Consider the following 19868-nt stretch of genomic DNA (forward strand, 5'->3'; position numbering starts at 1 on the left):
TGCAATGTGCAGTTGGCAGAGGAGGAAGGAGTCTTATAGCTCCCATGTGTGAACACTAGAAACAGACAGATTAAAGATCCTTTGTGGGATCCTTAGTCCTCCTCCCGCAATCCTGTACCCACCCACTCCTACTATATTTTCACTCTTTGTTCACACGCTGTACACTTAGAATAAATTTCTTCCTGTTAAATTTAGGTTTCCACAATCTTACATTTAAATGTCTTCCACTAAAATAAAAAGAGACTGGCTAAGAAATAAGAGAGTAATTATTATTATTTATATATTTGTTTTGTCAAGAGGCTTAAATTTGTTGACAGCAAAATGTTAAACAAATTTTGTATCTTAAGACACAAAATTCATTTTGCTGCCAACATAATATCAAAATAAAGGGAAGGTTAGAGTCCTATCACCTGAAACGAGTTAGTCGCAAAAACACTTCAATCAATCAATCAAATCATTTTTATTTATATAGCGCTTTTAACAACACAGATTGTATCAAAGCACTGAACAGTATAAAATAGAAGAATACAATGATAGGTATGTATAATGACGAGATTGAACAATTTGTTAATAAATGCAGAGATGGTCTCTGTTATCAATTCGACAATAATCTCTAGAAGTTAAGTGTGCCCAACAAAGCAAGCCAGAAGCGACAGCGGCAAGGAAACAAAAACCTAACCATACAGAATGGAGAAAAAAAAAACCTTGGGAGAAACCAGACTCAGTTGGGGCCAGTTCTCCTCTGGCTGGACGCCCAGCACTTAACTTCCAGTTAAATTTTAAACGCAGCTGTGTCAGATTGTGGAAATGACTTAGTGTGTGTGTCTGTGTGCATCAGGATCTGGTGACAAGTCAAATAACTATCATTAGAATACTTAGCTAATTAATATCTGCTAAATCTGTGATGATGAATCTGTGTCTCCCAACAGACATCTCTTTGCAAGAACATGTCATCTTATTCCAACCCTAACTCAAGTAGTCTACTAATACTTGTAATGCCTAGCCAGCAGAGGGAGCCCTTGCCCGAGTACTAGCTGGGCTCACTCCCTCTGCTTCTTCATGGACCATTTCCTGTTTGAGGGCCATATAACCAGAGGCCCTCCATACGTTCAAATGCGAAGTATTGTGATTTAAATAAACGACTACATATGGATTCGATATTGGCTTCCGCCTCCACATTACAATACTATACTAACACTGAAAAAATATACAAAATGAAAGTTAGTATATGTAAGTGCAACGTTACTAATAATCAACAGAATGTGTTAGGGACCATCAAAATGAAGTGAAACCTTATTTTCTACAATCTGAGTGACAGACAGATGAAATGTAGTTGGTTAATAGTGATTATTGACCTATTATGCATACCATTGCTCCTACTGTTAGCAGGATATGAATTGCTGTATTAAAAAAAAAAAACACAGAAATATGTATTGTGCCAAAAAGCTAGATTGTCTGTTCGTTCACATGGCAATGAACTGATTAGCAGCTGTATTTAGTTTTTATTGATTATCTCCATCGATTTGCCATATTACGTGCACAATGCAGAAAAAAATAAAAAGCAAACATGTTTAAATTTGTCAGGCTTATAAGAAATGGGAAATACAATTGCAAATGGACTTTTTCATTTTAAATGTGGCAGTCACTGTGCATTCGCTAAAGCGAAAATGCAAATGGTAATACAAGATTTTGAATTGTATTGGGATTATGACACATATTAAAAATGCAACTGAAAATACAAATTTTCAATACAAATACAAAGTCTGGAAATCATTCCATAATGTATAATGTTACAATGCTCATGAATAGTGTTTAAAAATGTGAGCTCAACCCGATGACGTGTATGTGTAATGTGCAGCGACGCAGCCTATATGAGCACTCAAATGGCTAGTCACATGCCTCAAACACAACTTTTTAAACTTGATGAATGAAATGGTCCCAAAAAGACAGCTATTATCAACATATTTTGTGACAGCTATTACTGTTTTAAGCAATGTGCAACAAATATAGATCTGTTATCATCTTAAAAACTGTGTTGTTGGATTTCATGTCGCTTTGAGTGTTAACATTTTATAGCACATGCTAACCCGACCTAACAACTGTATATTTTTAAATAAAAATAATTAATAATAATAATAATAATAATAATAATAATAATAAATAATCTGTAATGAATGTATTGCTATTGCTCATTTTTAATGTTCATTTTTAATGTTTAGTGCATTAACTAATGTTAAGTAATACAATCCAATATATAATATGCAATATTCATAAATATACATAAACATTTGAAACATAAAATGTAATAATATATAACCCTTACAACAACAAACCACAGGCAGACTGAAGTGGGCTAGAAGTTTGATCTTGCTGAATGCAGGGAACACATTGTTCTCATTAAAATAGTGTGTTAAAAAAAAAAAACTTAATCAGGAATCAGTGGAAAGCAACACAAAACAAACAATGCTAAATAGTCAAACTAAAATTCATGCTAAAAATTAAAATATCTAATCTTTTCTCACTTTGGTAGACCTTTTTGGTGTTTGGTGTTTTGGTGTACATAACAGGGTTGTTATAGGAACAAGTATTTCTGCAATCTATTAACATGACAATATAGAGCAGCGTGTATACTGTATAAGTGCAACTTAGAACCTTTAGCTGGTCCAGTCAGATTCCAATTCTCTTTGTATAACCTGTGCTGGCAAAATGAGTCGGAATGCACAGGTTAATTTTAAACTGCAGTTAAAAAAGAAAGCATCTGTTGTCTACAAATGTCTGGCAGACGTCTTACAGATGTCACTTTTACATGCATTCTAATTCATAAACATCTTAACAACATCTAATAGACGTCTATTTGATATCTAAAAGGAGACGTCCAACAGACGTAATGGAGATGAGCAAACAACCTAAATAATACGTCTTGCAGATGTAAATGCAGATGTCAAATAATGTCTCTTAGATGTATGTGTGCTGTCAGGCACAATTCAATTTGTCAAAATGTCAATTTTGGTTAAATTTGAGGATTTCTCAAAAAATTGCTAATTAAGTCCGTATCTAGCAATCCCAATGCTCCGAATAGTAATTACACATTTAAAAATATATATTTTTTGCATGTATTTATTGCATTGATTCTATTAATCAAGCAAAGATTATTAAGAAAAGATGTGGGGTAATGTGATTTTGCTTTGGAAACTTTTAAATCAATGTTAATCTACAGGTATATTCACACCAGGAAAGTCTACTAGTTCACTAAGAAACTGTACTTAAGTAAAAGTATTGCTACTTAATGAATAATTTAAGTAAAAGTACTGAAAAATAACATTACTCAAGTAAGAATAAGTAATTTGCTTAAAAACGACTCAAGTTACTCAAGTAAGACCTAGGAAATCCCTTGCATGGACAAATGCATTGGATATTACTTCTGCAGAATAACATGCAAATAGAGATTCACACGACTGCCTAATGACATTTTTATGATTGGTTTATAGAAAGACATAATACAAATAGTTTCAAATAATCAATTTGTTATTCATGTACTTTATTTATTAGCTGGATCAATATTGAGGATTTTCTGCATGTTATAAGTTATTATACTATTCTGTTTTGGACTTACTGCACATGTTCAGCACTCCTCAATGTTCATATTGTCTCATTTTGAATATGAATTATATTATATATATATTACAGTTTCTTATTATAGAGACTTACTGTCACATTTGTGGTGTGAATTAAAGGTACAAAGCAGAAACCGCAAATATAGCATTTGATAATCCACGGTGATGAAGAAAAAGGCAGGATACATACGGTGGAGCCAGAGCGACAGAGGACTGAGGTAGAGCTGGAGGGAAGGAGGAACCTGACAGAGTCAGAGAGATGGAGGGATGAGGCATAGCCAAAGGATTGGATTCTTGAGGCAGTGGATGGTTGACTACAGACCAATGCGGAGCCGAAGGGACGAGGGAGCCCACGGAGATGGTGGACTGACAGGCCATGGTGGAAAGGAGGGAATTAGGAACCATGGTGAAGCCGACAGGTCGAAGGAATGATGTTCGTTTGGACACTGTCTTAAAAAGACTCTTTTAACTTTTTTGGGTGTTAAATTGTCCATGATTCCACCAATTAAGCAAACTATTGCTTATCTCTCTTGTCAAGCCCTCTGGATATTGTTCGCTGATTGAAGACCCATGCTTGCTCTAGGAATACTTTGTCTTGCCTCATCTATGCCTGTTTTTTATAGACCCATGCCTGTTTTTGATCATGCTAATAAATAAAGCTCTGCAGATGGATATACATGCTTCCTCTGTTTACTCCATAACACATGTGCTAAGGACATTTTTGGTTCATCAATGGTTCATCAATGTTTGGGAACACTTCAGCTGGGTCTTAGTATGTTTATTTTGTAAATATCTGAGTTTGATTGTTGTATTTACACCTGCCCAAAAGATCCGAAACAAAGAGGTAAATGAACTTGAGTTTGATTTAATCTGATTAAATCGTCCGATTCTAGCATAATCATACATCATTTTGAAGTTCCTTTAATGGAAAAGTAAAAAATTAAAATAACTATTATTGAAATTATTGAAAATTTGTTCACTGTGACCAATTCTGCCAGCACAGGTCACATATGTCAGTTCAATTTGTAATTATTGGAATTTACAGTTAAACAGATGTCTGAAGCTTAGTTTGTTACCTGCAACAATTCTGTAGCTGACCCTCTCCGGTCTACATCCATCTCCAGACAGCTGTTCAGAAAGTCTCGAAACACAGAGGATAGCCGCTCAGGATTTTGTAGTTCTGGAGTTCCGTTTGTTGCAATTAAATATAGGGCCTATCAAAAGGGAAAACAGTTAATGTAATAGAGCAATAATTATAATTTATTACACTGTAAATGGCTAATTTAAAAAATAAACAAAAAATGTAGGTAATAATTTAATAATTTATTAATCACAGACAACCTCACCCAATACACAAACTGTTAGTGGATGAAATTAGGCACCTGGGTACCTCTGCCAGATCAAATAAACATTATGATCTAAAGTATGTAGAGAAAATCTCCCTTCCTGTGTAATTATCTCTAAAACAGACACATATTGCAGTAGGAAATTACTCCTTTCATTAAGTCCTAGACAATTTGTCCATAAATGTCCTATAATGCATATCTCCAAGTCACTGTGTATGTTGTTATTGTGTATATTATTTTCTGTGTTGTACACTGTTTTATCACGTTATAGTCATATCACATTAGTCTGCATATCTGCTGTGTTCTCAAAACTCTGGCTGTTTGATTATTCCTATAGGTTTTTTTTCCATCTCTTTAACCTAGTTTACATTGCAAAAAGAATGGTATCTTTGCTCATATTAATCTGTTTCTCAGAGATGACCTTTATCGTACACCGTGCAACCAACTCACAAGATCTTCTAGATTCCAAGAGCTCTGTATCCATCACCATGCAATTAGCTCCAAAACCTCCCGAAGCCAAGGCAACGTCTATTCACGGTGAGTGAATTCCAAAGATGTCATCCAGGAGGATTGCCAACCAATCAGAAGGGCGAAGATTTCCTTAAACAAGCCCATCGGTACCCTGCCTTTGGCTCAGTAATACAAACAAACCTCAATCTCTTACTGAATGGTATAAATTCTAAGACGTTAACAATAAGCTAAATCTTTGATTAATTCTCTTAGGTTGTGATCAAGTCAAGTCAAGTCAAGTCAAGTGGCTTTTTATTGTCATTTCAACTACATATAGCTGTGCAGTACATAGTGAAATGAGACAACGTTTCTCCTGGACCTGGTGCTACATAAATTCACACACAATACAAAAAAACTCACATACTGAGCTAAGACACTGTCTTAGCCACATAAAGTGCAAAGTGTGCAGACTAGTGCAAACAGCAAGGAAGTAGAGTGCAAAACCCAGTGTGCAAACTAGTGCAAACAGCAAAAGTCAGTGCAAGAACACAAAATACAAACAACAATAAATATGAAGTGCACATCAATAAATATGAAGTGCAAGAATGCCTATGGAATAAGAAGACCATTCAGGTCTGATTAATGAGGAGTCTGATGGCCAGTGGGAAGAAACTGTTCTGTCTGGTTGTGAGGGCCCTAATGCTACAGTACCTCTTTCCAGATGGCAGGAGGGTGAATAATGTGTGTGAAGGGTGTGTGGGGTCCTGTGCTATATTGTGGGCTTTGCAGATGCAGTGTGTAGTGTAAATGTCCATTAAAGAGGGCAGAGAGACGCCAATTATCTACGGTGCAATTCCCAAACCCGGCAGTGATGCAGCTGCACAGGACGCTCATAATGGTCCCTCTATAAAACATAGTCAGGATGGGTGGAGGGAGGTGAGCTTTCCTCAGCCTCCTCAGGAAGAACAGGCGCTGCTGGGCTTTCTTGGTGATGGAGCTGGTGTTGAGTGACCAGGTGAAGTTGTCCGCCAGATGAACACCAAGGAATTTGGTGCTCTTGACGGTCTCCACCCTGGATCCGTTCATGGACAGCGGAGAATGGTCACTTTTTGCTCGCTTGAAGTCAACCATCATCTTCTTTGTCTTGTCGATGTTCACAGATAGATTGTTGGCTCTACACCAAGTTGTAAGCTGCTGCACCTCATCTCTGTATGCTGACTGGTCGTTCTTGCTGATGAGACCCACCATGGTCGTGTCTTCAGCGAACTTGATTATGTGATTGGAGCTGTGCATCACTGCACAGTCATGAGTCAGCAAAGTGAACAGCAGTGGACTGAGCACACAGCCCTGAGGAACTCCAGTGTTCAGTGTGGTGGTGCTGGAGATGCTGTTCCCAATCCGGACTGACTGAGGTCGGCCTGTCAGAAAGTCCAGGATCCAGTTACAGAGAGAGGTGTTCAGGCCCAGCAGGCTCAGCTTCTCTATAAGCTGCTGAGGGATGATGGTGTTGAATGCTGAACTGAAGTCAATGAACAGCATTTGGATGTAGTTTCCTTTTGAGTCTAGATGTGAGAGGGCGGGTGGGGAGATGGAGGGTTGTGGAGATAGCATCGTCCGTAGATCGGTTTGGACGATACCCAAACTGTAGTGGGTCAAGTGAAGGTGGTAGCTGTGACTTGATGTGCCTCATGACAAGCCTCTCGAAGCATTTCATCACAATTGGTGTGATCTAAGGAAGTAGTAGCAAATACTAGACTTTGGACTTTTAGTTAAACTTAGCATTTCTCACCCAAACCGTGTGTGTGTGTATGAATGTGCTGTTTTTTGTGGTTTATGAGGCATTACAATTTGAAGGTGGTTAATAATTCAAAAAGGCTTGAAAAACAAGTGGTGTTTTTTTTTTGAAAATCTAAAAGTGCATAAAGTTTCTTGTAAGGGGTAGGTGTAATGAGGAGTCAGAGACGGTTGGATCCATTTGCGTGCTCTTGAATAAGGATAGTCAAACAGGCAGGAGATCGACAACAATAACAGGGATGTCAGGCCACTGGCAGGTTTCAGCAACGACACATGGAAAGTTGGAGAAATACAGCAATTAGCAGTCAAGGCTAGACAGTATGAAACTGGGGTGATTTGTCTGAGGATTTTAAATGAACTCACATACTTAGGGTTTTGTTTCTTGCATGGAAGGTGGAGGCAAAAATCCCTGGAGGATAACCAGACCCATTGCCCAGGTGTATAGGCCGGAGACTCTCTACGACAAAGATTGGCTTGTTCTCTCATGGCTCTGACTGCTCGTTGTAAATGGACGTGAGAGGAGTGATCTCTTCCACTCCTTTGTAGCCAGGTGTTGACAGCGGGAAGATTGGAAGGTTCACCTGACCAGGAGAACAATGAAGGATGAAAACCCAGAACACACTGAAATGGAGTTAGTCCAGTAGATGCTTTCTGGAGAGTGTATTCAGCCCAAAGAAGATAACAGCTCCAGTCTTGTTGAATAGAATGGCAGTATGATCGGTTCTTGAGTTCAGCTTGTCCATTGCACTGTGGATGATATCCTGAAGTCAGACTGACATTGATGTTAAGTTGAGAGCAGAATGCATGCCATACTCATGACATGAATTGCGATCCTCGATCGGACACAATGTCCTCGGGTAATCTGTAGAAACAAATGACTTGATTCATTAAAACGTCAGCCATCTCCCATGCAGTGGGTAGTTTGTGTAGCGAGCCTGCAGGCTTTGGAAAATCTGTCCACAACTGTGAGGATGGTTGTGAAGTTATTTGAAGATGGCAGATCCGTAACGAAATCCACAGCGATGTGCGACCAAACATCAAATATCTTGTACTCTTTCCAACTTTATCTATCAAAAATAACAAAGCTCTGACATAATCACTTGCATTTTATCTTATGCACTTTATTCCTATTTTATTTATGTATCCATTTAATAGTTGTTGATTGCTTTTATCTATCTTTTATTAATTACATTTATTTTATTACATTTGTGTTTTCCTTGTGTTGATGATCCATACAAGGTTGTACAATTTAGAGATCCTTCCAACCTTTCTTATGCTATGTACTCATAAGCCCATCATAAGTGACATGTGATCGGCAAAAGCAAAGTTCACAGCATATTTATATACATTTTCCTTAATGAGATAATATGCTAGACTTTTATAGTTTTATATGTGTTCTTCACGCCGCTGATTTCTTGTTTATACATGCTCTTGGCTTAGCACCACAATCTTTATGAGCAGGTCTTTTAATATGGAGGCTTGATGCACATGCGTAACCTGTGTCAGCCTGCTTCTGGCTCTTAAATAAAAGGAATATAAATTCAGTCTAAATGCTTAATAATTTCACTTGGATGAAATGAAACATTCAGCACACTTTCCACTTCTTAAAATCCCCAAAAATTTCCTGTGAAATTCAATAGTTAAGTAAATTCTGTAGTTATGCCTTTATTATCTTCCTTACTGAGGAGAAAAAACTACTTTTTTTTTTTTTTTTTACAAAACAATATAATATAATATAATAAAATTAGACAAATAGACATTTTTCCAAATTGTGCAGCCCTAATGGAGATGGTAACTCGTGCTGTAAAATGGTTAAAGCTAAACTGACTGCAGGAGCAAGAGACCCCAAACACTCCAAGTTAGACAACAGTTTACTGTCGGGGGCTAGGGGGAAGGGCCTCAACTACAGTCCAGTCTTGTTCATCGTTAGCAATCTCCATGACGGGGTAACACGTTCAAGATATAAGCTCCATTTGTCCCATGTCTTTGTTCCATCGATGTTGGATTTATTCAACTTTCATTAATGCAAAAGCACAGGGCTATATGATGATGCCCAAGGTGGAAGAGATGCTCACCAGCTATGCAGAATGACCTCTTGGCTGGTGGGGAAAGCTTTTCAAGCAGTGGGTCAAGCTAATTCTGCCCTGTATACCATGGAGGATTTGCAGGCATACAAGTTCCTCAAACCATATAACCTTCTCAAAGTCTTGTGCACAGGTGGGTCCATCGATGAAGAGGCCCTTTGCTGGGCCACAGATCGGTCTCTCCGTGTGACTAAGCAGATAGCTCGTTCCATCAGCCGTTTAACCTCATCAAAGCTTTAATAATCATGGTCAAAGGTACAGACAGGGTTGAGAAACAGCAAACAGGTAATAATCCAGAGGGTAGCCAGAGTCTTTCGATAAGCAAACAGGGCAAAGGGGCAAGACAAAGCAAAAACCAGAAACCAGGCAGAGATTGGTATCAAAAAACACAAGAGAAATGCTTTATAGAGAGGGAACTCAATACTCAGTGACTGGCTACAAACACACAGGGATTAAAAAGACGATGAGCTAACGAGTTAGCAAGGGGGACTTCAGACTCCCATCTCAGGTGCTCAGGAACTTTTACACCTGCACCTTCGAGAGTGTCCTGACGGGAAACATCACCTCCTGGTTCGGGAACAGCACCATGCAGGACAGGCGAGCCCTTCAGAGGGTACCTGTACCAGGGCCAGGAAGATCGTGGAAGACCTCAGCCATCCCAACAATGGACTCTTTTCTCTGCTGCGTTCAGGAAAGCGCTTTCGTTCCCTGAAGGCAAACACAGAGAGAATGAGGAGGAGCTTCTTCCCGCAGGCCATTCGGAGTCTGAACCAGAGAACACCCAGTACCTAATCACCGGGATTCCCATGTCCACCTCTCTTTCCCCAGATACTCGCCACTTACATTTGGACAATTGCACTAGTCACTTTGCATTGGACATTCGCACAGCCACTTTACACTTTATATCTATACTTTATATTTTATATTCTAACTTATTTTACTTTTTTATTTTTATACTTTACTTTGCACACTTCTTTTTATACATATTTTTATATTTATATATATATATATATATATATATATATATATATATATATATATTTAAATTTTGTTTTCTATTTTGATGCTGGACGGTTGTAAAGAACATTTCACTGCATGTCGTACCATGTATGTATGTGTATGTGACAAATAAAATTTGAATTTGAATTTGAATTTGGGAGGAGCCAATGAATATCCATGGTAAATAACAAGGGCCCAAAGAACCCCAAAGGGGAGCACAGAAACAATGGGAAAGCAACAGTTCAAAGCAAATTAGTCCACACACACCTAGACAGGGGGAACACAAACTGAAATCATAACAATCCTCATCTCCTTAGAATCTAAAAGAACTGCAGACTGGGGCAGATCATTGATATGAGGCCTCTTAAATTCTATTGAGTTCACACATCTCAAAGGGTCAAAGAGCCAATTGTGACTTTGTCATTGTCTTAGAGCATGGCATTTTGTATATGTAGCAGGAGTGGGTGTTGATGCAATATTATCGACCACAACATTCTTTTGAATAGACTGGAAAACCTGATGGCATTAGTGGAAGTGTATTAGCATGGTTTAAATTGTACATTGTATCGGATGGCTGAATTTTTTTTAAATATTCAGCTGGGAGAACATCTAGAAACTAATTGTCTCTCAGAAGTAAAGATGGGCAGATACTCTCCTATCTGTGAACGAGTGCTGTTGAAGATTTCTATTTAGTCAAAATAAGGATTTATGAAGTGTAATCAATGTGAAACTAGTCATGTATATGTCATGTGACTCTTCCATTAAAATCATGCCTGTGTCACATGTCTACACAGGGGGGAGGCCTGAAATGTGCTGACACTTAGAAAGGAATTATCTGTAAACGGTGATAATAAAGTCTATCTTTTGGCAAGTCTGCTTCTTCAGGAGAAATAAACGGACCACGACAGTGCATAAAAAAGATTGTAAAATATTTTAAAAACAATGTTCCATAACATCAAATTGCAAAAGCTTTGCAAATCTCACCATCTACAGTGAATAACATTATCATCAGAGAAATCTCTGTGCATAAGGGACAAGGCCAAAGATTATAGTGGGATTCCTCAGATGACACCGCATGACTCATCTGCACTGAAATTACTAAATGGGCCCAGGAATACTTCCAAAAACCACTGTTGGTAAACACAATCCACAGTACCAAATGCAGATGCCAACTAAAGCTCTATCCTTTAAAATGGAAAAGTGTTCTGTGGTCAAACAAGTTCAAATTTGACATTCTTTTGGAAATCATGGATGCCATCTCTAATGGTATGGGGGTGCATAAGTGCGTAAGGCTGGAAATGTGTATGTACAGCTATATGCTCCCCTCCAGGCAACATCTATTTTATGGAAGGCCTTATTTATTTCAGTAGGACGATGCAAAACCACATACTGCAGCTATTAAAACAGCATGATTTTGAGTGTTCTGGAGCTGAATTGACTTCCCTGCAGTGCAGATTTTTCACTCATAGAGAACATTTGGAGCATCATTAAACCAAAAATATGTCAAAGATAACCACAAACTCTTCACGAGCTAGAAACCTATATCAGGCAAGAAAAGATCCATATTCTAACAACAAAAATCAAGACCTCTAAGACCTCCAAGAATCTAACTCATAACCTTGATGCCAAGATGTCTTCATACAGTTTTGAAAAGAAGAGTATACGCTACACCATGGTAAACATGCCCCTGTCCCAAATATATTGAGAAATGTAGCAAGCATCAAATTTGAAATGAGCTCATTTTGTGCATAACATGTACATACACACCTTATGTTATCTGTGTTCTATTGTGTTAAATATTGGCTCATGTTATTTTTAAAATCTTTTATTTTTAAGTCCCAGCTTTTATGGAATTCATGCAGTAATATGGTGTTTATTATTTATTAAAAATGTTCTGAGGGCAGAAAGGAAAATTATTGGTTTACAGATTCAGCCAATGAAACTGAAGCAGAGGCGGGAAATTTGAACGAGGGAATGAAATACTTGATAGATACGTGGTCGGCATTTATTGCAAGGTGTGTGTATTTACCATGTATTTTTGTAAAATAATTAACATCTCTAACATTTAATAAGATAAGTAGTGGACAAAGATGTACAGAACAAAAAGTCATGGACTAAATATGATATAGCATGCATTTTCATTTAATGCTTTTTTCTTTTCATTTATTGTTTTTTTCTATGCTCACACACTGTCTGTGAAACAGATATGAGTGACAACTGAACTCATTGGGTTTGGGCATGCGGTCTGCACAGAGGGGAGAAGTCCTCTGCACACGTCATCTGAATAGCTAGTATTGTTTGCAAGGGTCTTTTATGGTCCTTGAGTTATGTCTCCCCCTGCTCCAGCAGAAGAAAGAGATATTCTGGCCATAGAGGGGAACCGTAGGAGATTGAACCAAGTAAAAACCTGAAAAGAACAGTAGCTTACTGTTCGCTTTTTGTTAATGTTCCACAGTGTGGTCGAGGAAGGAGCACACAACAAGGATTGATTACAATTATAAGTCTTTAATAATCTACAGTAGGGTAAACTCAGGCAGACAGGAACCACGTATCATTGAGACCGGACCAACTTACAATGAATGAACATCAACTTAACATTATGACATGATTAACAGAGAATGGAAACCATGTCACACAGAGCACATGGGGAATGCAAAGAAACACAATACAGTCCCGGGGTGTGACAGCAGTCACACTATATTTATATTAATGTTTTTGTGTACTATGTGCTGCTCTCAGGGCAGGAGCAATCAATAGGTCCATATTACTTTTAGATTTACTGAACTGTGCTTTACTCTCTGGGCAGGGGAAATCAATAACAGACAGAATCTGGTTGTGACTGATAACAAAAGACATCATAAGCCGTAGGGAATGTGACTTAAAAAAGTGTACCCTCCTTTTTTTGCCAAACTCATTCTTCTCCCTTTCCCACTAAGCTGTCAGACAGGAAAAGCATCTCTAATCTGCCTTTTTCATCAAAGATACTAGAAAAGGTATTATCCTCACAACTATATTAATTTTTAGAAAAAAATGATATCTGCGAGGATTTCCAATCAGGATTTATACCGTACCATAGTACTGAGACTGCTCTCATTAGAGTTACTAATGACCTGCTTCTATTGTCAGATTGTGGTTTTATCTCGTTATTAGTGCTATTAGATGTTAGTGCAGCATTGGATGCTATCGATCACAACATTCTCTTGGAAAGACTAGAAAACTATATTGGCATTAGAGGAAGCGCCTTAGCATGGTTCAAATCATATCTATCTGACCGCTATCAGTTTGTAGCAGTAAATGAGGAGGTATCACACTGCTCATAAGTGAAATATGGAGTTCCTCGAGGCTCTGGAAGATATTATCAGAAGACATGGTGTTAGCTTTCACTGCTATGCTGATGAAACTCAGCTCTATAATTCAGCGAAGCCTGGTGATACACAACAAATTGAGAATCTAACAGAATGCATAGTCGATATAAAAAACTGGATGATGAGTAACTTATTAATGCTAAATTCTGAAAAAACGGAGGTGCTTATAATTGGACCTAAAAACCCCACATATAATAATCTAGAACACCACAGTCTAACACTTGATGGCTGCTCTGTTAATTATTCATCATCAGTTAGGAACCTAGGTGTGCTGTTTGATAGCAATCTTTCCTTCGACAACCATGTTTCCAGCATCTGTAAAACTGCGTTTTTCCATCTTAAAAATATATCTAAATTACGACCTATGCTTTGAACCTCTAATGCAGAAATATTAATTCATGCGTTTATGACCTCGAGGTTAGATTATTGTAATGTTTTATTGGGTGGTTGTTCTGCACGCTTGATAAACAAACTTCAGCTAGTCCAAAACGCAGCAGCTAGCGTCCTTACTAGAACTAGGAAGTATGATCATATTAGCCCGGTTCTGTCAACACTGTGTGCTTTGATGCAACCTGTGTTGTTAAAAGCGCTATATAAATAAAAATGATTGATTGATTGATTGATTGATTGAACACTGCACTGGCTCCCTGTTAAACATCGGATAGACTTTAAAATTTTATTAATTACCTATAAAGCCCTGAATGGTTTAGCTCCTCAATACTTGAGTGAGCTCTTATCACATTATAGTCTTGCACATCCGCTGCGTTCTCAAAACCCAAAACCTACCCATTTGATAAAATCGACTGCAGGCGGTAGATCCTTTTCCTATCTAGCACCTAAACTCTGGAACCCTCTCCCTAACTCTGTTCGGGAAGCAGACACACTCTGCCAGTTTAAATCTAGATTAAAGACACATCTTTTTAACCTAGCCTACACATAACACACCAACACACTTTTATTATTCAAATTCGTTAAAGGATTTTTAGGCTGCATTAATTAGATCTGCTGGAACCGGGAACACTACTCCTAAAACATTATGTACTTGGGACATTGTAAAAAGAATGGCATCTACGCTAATATTAGTCTTGTGTCTTTCTTAATCTGTTTCACAGTTTGTATCCAGACTAGATGGTGGATCAGCACCCAGAGATTATGTCTCATCAGAGACCAGAACACCTGGATGCACTCTGTGGACAGATCACCAGATCCTGATGCACACACACAGTCATTTACTGGCTTGCTTTGTTGGGGACACTTAACTTCTAGTGATTATCGTAGAATTGATTACAAAGACGTCTCTGCATTTAATAACAAATTGTTCACTCTTGTCATTATACATCCCTGTCATTGTATTCTTCTGCTTTATACTGTTCAGTGCTTTGATGCAACCTGTGTTGTTAAAAGCGCTATATAAATAAAAATGATTGATTGTTTGATTGATTATGGGGATGATGGAAGAAAAACACCATATTGACATCAAGGTTTCTTATTTAAAGCAATGTAGGACCCTGTATGTGACAAGTTGGGGTGAGACCATGGTAAATATGAACCTATTGAGTAATCCTGTCCTTAGAGCAGCACATATTACACTATAACTTCATTAACATGAATATTGAGTACTTATAACTTGAGAGCAGTGGATAGGTCAGTAAAAATAAAAGTGGTATGAACCTATTGAGTAATCCTTCCCTTAGAGCAGTACATACACTATACTGTACACTAAAACTGACATTAATATAAATATTGAGTACACCTATATTGAGTATTTCTGTCCCGTGAGCAGCACCAAAGTAAAAATTACAGTAATATAAATATTTAGTACTCCTGCCCTGAGAGGCTAATACTAATGCTAACCGACTGATTAAATGTCACAGAGATTTGAATGAGTTCTGTTGTAACTCATATCGGTTTCACAGACAGCAAAATCCCAATGAAAAAAGCATGCTTTACTCCAGTTATCTCATAAACAACTTTGGTGCAATTGACTGATGAAGCACTGAAATAAAAAAAAGCACTCTATATGAGATTTTGTCCATGATTATTTGTCATGTGTATCTTTGTCAACTACTTATCTTATTAAACATTAGAGATGTTCATTTTTTTCATGAAAATAAATGGTAAATACACTCACCTTGCAATAAATGCCTCCCACAAAGCCAATGAAACATATCTGTCAAGAACTCCATCCATGGGTTCGAATTTACTGACCCCGCCTCTGCTTTAATTTCATTTGTTGAATCTGTAAACCAATCATTTTCTTTTCTGCCCTCAGAACATGTCTGAATAAGTAAAACGTTCATCTGCGCATCAAGCATTTATTACAATGCTTTAAGAATACGCTTATACAGGGAGTGCAGAATTATTAGGCAAATGAGTATTTTGACCACATCATCCTCTTTATGCATGTTGTCTTACTCCAAGCTGTATAGGCTCGAAAGCCTACTACCAATTAAGCATATTAGGTGACGTGCATCTCAGTAATGAGAAGGGGTGTGGTCTAATGACATCAACACCCTATATCAGGTGTGTATAATTATTAGGCAACTTCCTTTCCTTTGGCAAAATGGGTCAAAAGAAGGACTTGACAGGCTCCGAAAAGTCAAAAATAGTGAGATATCTTGCAGAGGGATGCAGCACTCTTAAAATTGCCAAGCTTCTGAAGCATGCTCATCAAACAATCAAGCGTTTCATTCAAAATAGTCAACAGGGTCGCAAGAAGCGTGTGGAAAAACCAAGGCGCAAAAAAACTGCTCGTGAACTGAGAAAAGTCAAGCGTGCAGCTACCAAGATGCCACCAGTTTTGCCATATTTCAGAGCTGCAACATCACTGGAGTGCCCAAAAGCACAAGGTGTGCAATACTCAGAGACATGGCCAAGGTAAGAAAGGCTGAAAAGCGACCACCACTGAACAAGACACACAGCTGAAACGTCAAGACTGGGCCAAGAAATATCTCAAGACTGATTTTTCTAAGGTTTTATGGACTGATGAAATGAGAGTGAGTCTTGATGGGCCAGATGGATGGGCCCGTGGCTGGATCGGTAAAGGGCAGAGAGCTCCAGTCCGACTCAGACGCCAGCAAGGTGGAGGTGGAGTACTGGTTTGGGCTGGTATCATCAAAGATGAGCTTGTAGGGCCTTTTCGGGTTGAGGATGGAGTCAAGCTCAACTCCCAGCCCTACTGCCAGTTTCTGGAAGACACCTTCTTCGAGCAGTGGTACAGGAAGAAGTCTGCATCCTTCAAGAAAAACATGATTTTCATGCAGGACAATGCTCCATCACACGTGTCCAAGTACTCTACAGCATGGCTGGCAAGAAAGGGTCTAAAAGAAGAAAAACTAATGACTTGGCCTCCTGGTTCACCTGATCTGAACCCCATAGAGAACCTGTGGTCCATCATGAAATGTGAGATTTACAAGGAGGGAAAACAGTACACCTCTCTGAACAGTGTCTGGGAGGCTGTGGTAGCTGCTGCACGCAATGTTGATGGTGAACAGATCAAAACACTGACAGAATCCATGGATGGCAGGCTTTTGAGTGTCCTTGCAAAGAAAGGTGGCTATATTGGTCACTGATTTGTTTTGGTTTTATTTTTGAATGTCAGAAATGTATATTTGTGAATGTTGAGATGTTATATTGGTTTCACTGGTGAAAATAAATAATTGAAATGGGTATATATTTGTTTAAGTTGCCTAATACTTATGCACAGTAATAGCCACCTGCACACACAGATATCCTCCTAAAATAGCTAAAACTAAAAACTACTTCCAAAAATATTCAGCTTTGATATTGAGTTTTTTGGGTTCATTGAGAACATTGTTGTTGTTGTTCAATAATAAAATTAATCCTCAAAAATACTACTTGCCTAATAATTCTGCACTCCCTGTAATGTACTATAAATATGAACATCATAGAAAGTGCTACCAAAATGCTGTACATTTATACATATGTGTCTATATTAGACACATTTTCTTTGGTGTTTAATCTATTGCAAGAATGGAAAAGACAAGTTTCTCAAACATAAATATACATTTTTGCCTGTTAGAGCTGTTATTTGGACACTATATCCAGCAATGTCAAACCCTTAAAATCCTATATGCTTTGCACAAAGTATACCATTTAAGTTTTTTCATAATGTATTTTAAGAATTTATGAAAAATTGCAGTCATAAAAGAAAGGCTTTCAGCTTCTGTTATTTTTTTTGTTTGTTTAGGAATTACTGTATTTAGGATTGTTTTCATTTAAAACAAAAAGTATGATCTTGCTTTACAAAAGTCTTACCCTGAGTGGGTTCTCATTCAGGTATGGTGGCTCCCCCTCCACCATTTCAATAGCCATGATACCAAGGGACCAGATGTCTACTTTGGAACCATAGGCTTTTCGCGTTACAACCTCTGGGGCCATCCAGTAGGGTGTTCCAACCATGGTGCTACGTTTGTTCTGCTCAGGTGTGATCTGAGCACAGAACCCAAAATCCGCTTTAGAAAGAGAGAGAAGGTTAAGGTCTTGGTCTTTGGTGTATACCAGAATATATCTTACGAAATGTGAATTGTGTTTGCAACACAAGTAATAAAAAGCCAGTTTAATAGGTTTGGATTGGGTTTAACTTACTCAGTTTCACTGAACCGTCCATGCCCAACAGAATGTTATCACTCTTGATATCTCTATGAATCACCTGATTAGAATGAAGAAAATCCAGAGCCTGTAGACACTGTGAAGTCACATTCAAAAAGAGTCAAGTCAGATAACATTTTCATACTATTTCATAGTAATTTAGTATTTATGTATGTATATAATAGGGGTGTAACAACATGTGTCATCATACACTCTGAATTATAATGAAAGTTGAAATTCTGGTCATACTTTTTCCCAAGAACATTTTACCAATACCAAACCACATCAATTTAATAACTACTACTGTGTTTTTTTGTGTTTGATCATATATAAGTGATGCATAATTGTCAAGAAAGGCTGAAAGTAAAAAACCTTATATTCAGGTGTTCCGAATTATTATACATTTTCTTTTTTCAGATAAAATGAGCCAAGAAAGAGATTGAACTAAAAATTTAAAATGATTAAATGAGAAGGATGCAATGCTAATGCAATAATAGAATTAGCAAAGTTAAGGAATGACCAAAGAAAACTGCAAAATGCTCATGAGGCCAGTAGTGTCAGAAAAAACAGGTGGAGAAGAAAAGACATGTTAACTGCAAAATAATTAATGTCAAGAATTAGGTGAGAAACCATCAGGATCCATTTAGTCTTTAGTGCAATCATTTCCCAGAACTGCAACCTTCCTGGAATCTCCAGAAGGTGCAGGTTCTTAAAGACTTTGCTTGGATGCAAAATCCTACAAAAGACCCTCACTTAATAAGACTAACATGCTAAAGTGTTGTGAAATCCATTAACACTGATTTTTCATAGGCATTATTGACAGAGAAGTTGTGAGTGACTCTAGAAGAAACAGCATCACAACTTCTCTGTGAGTGACTCAAAATGAATAGTAGTTATTGAGATTGATGTCGTTTGGGATTGGTAAAATGTTCTTAGGAAATAAACCAGAATTTCAACTTGCATAATAATTTGGAACACGGTGTAAATTATGATACCAAAATGGTGACGATTTGCATTAAATGACCAAATAAGAGATTGTCTTTTTGTCAGTGTAGCGAATAGGTTCTAACAAGAATCATTCAAGGTTTTATAGGGAATTTCAACAGAATCGCTGTTTTACTGCTGATCACTAAATCGGCCTGCAATTCACTGAACAAGCCTTAAAACATCAACTCTTCGCTGGATATTAAAATCCAGAATATAGTGAAAACACCATTAATTAGCACAGTAACAAGATCAGTAGTTTAAGACATTAGTTTGTAAGCACAAACCACAAGACACCTTTCTTTTCAATATAAATATGATTTTATTGTATAAACCTATGACACATAAACATACTAACAGATAAACACACACACATTTACACATTCATACATAGTTGCAGGACGAGAGAAAGTGAGGAAATAATGAGTTCAAAAGAACAAAAATGTAAAATCCCATGTTTAAACAAAATGTGGAATTGCATAGATCTGAACAACCATCAATCACTTCATTAACCCTTTCATTGAGGTTAAGATGTATATTAAATTCACCAGTTCAGCCTGAATCTGGAGGTTGGTACTTGTGTTGCCATTGTGTTACGGGATTCTCTTTGTTGTCGTAGTT

General features: G+C 37.7%; 1 protein-coding gene across 4 annotated transcripts in view; it reads right to left on the minus strand.

Annotated features, from left to right (window-relative positions):
• Positions 1-19868, minus strand: part of LOC122345796 (serine/threonine-protein kinase PAK 3) — a 143188-nt gene that overhangs the window by 7028 nt on the left and 116292 nt on the right. For 2 of the 4 annotated variants that reach the window (XM_043240265.1, XM_043240264.1), the window contains 4 exons: positions 18261-18360; positions 17931-18127; positions 4691-4828; positions 3805-3980 (listed from right to left, as the gene is read on the minus strand). In XM_043240265.1, coding sequence (XP_043096200.1) covers positions 3805-3980; positions 4691-4828; positions 17931-18127; positions 18261-18360 — 611 coding nt within the window. The remainder of the gene's footprint in view (positions 1-3804; positions 3981-4690; positions 4829-17930; positions 18128-18260; positions 18361-19868) is intronic. The other 2 variants (XM_043240267.1, XM_043240266.1) reach the window with 1 other exon arrangement.

This window comes from Puntigrus tetrazona, chromosome 5 (assembly GCF_018831695.1).
Source record: "Puntigrus tetrazona isolate hp1 chromosome 5, ASM1883169v1, whole genome shotgun sequence".
Classification (NCBI taxonomy): Eukaryota; Metazoa; Chordata; class Actinopteri; order Cypriniformes; family Cyprinidae; genus Puntigrus; species Puntigrus tetrazona.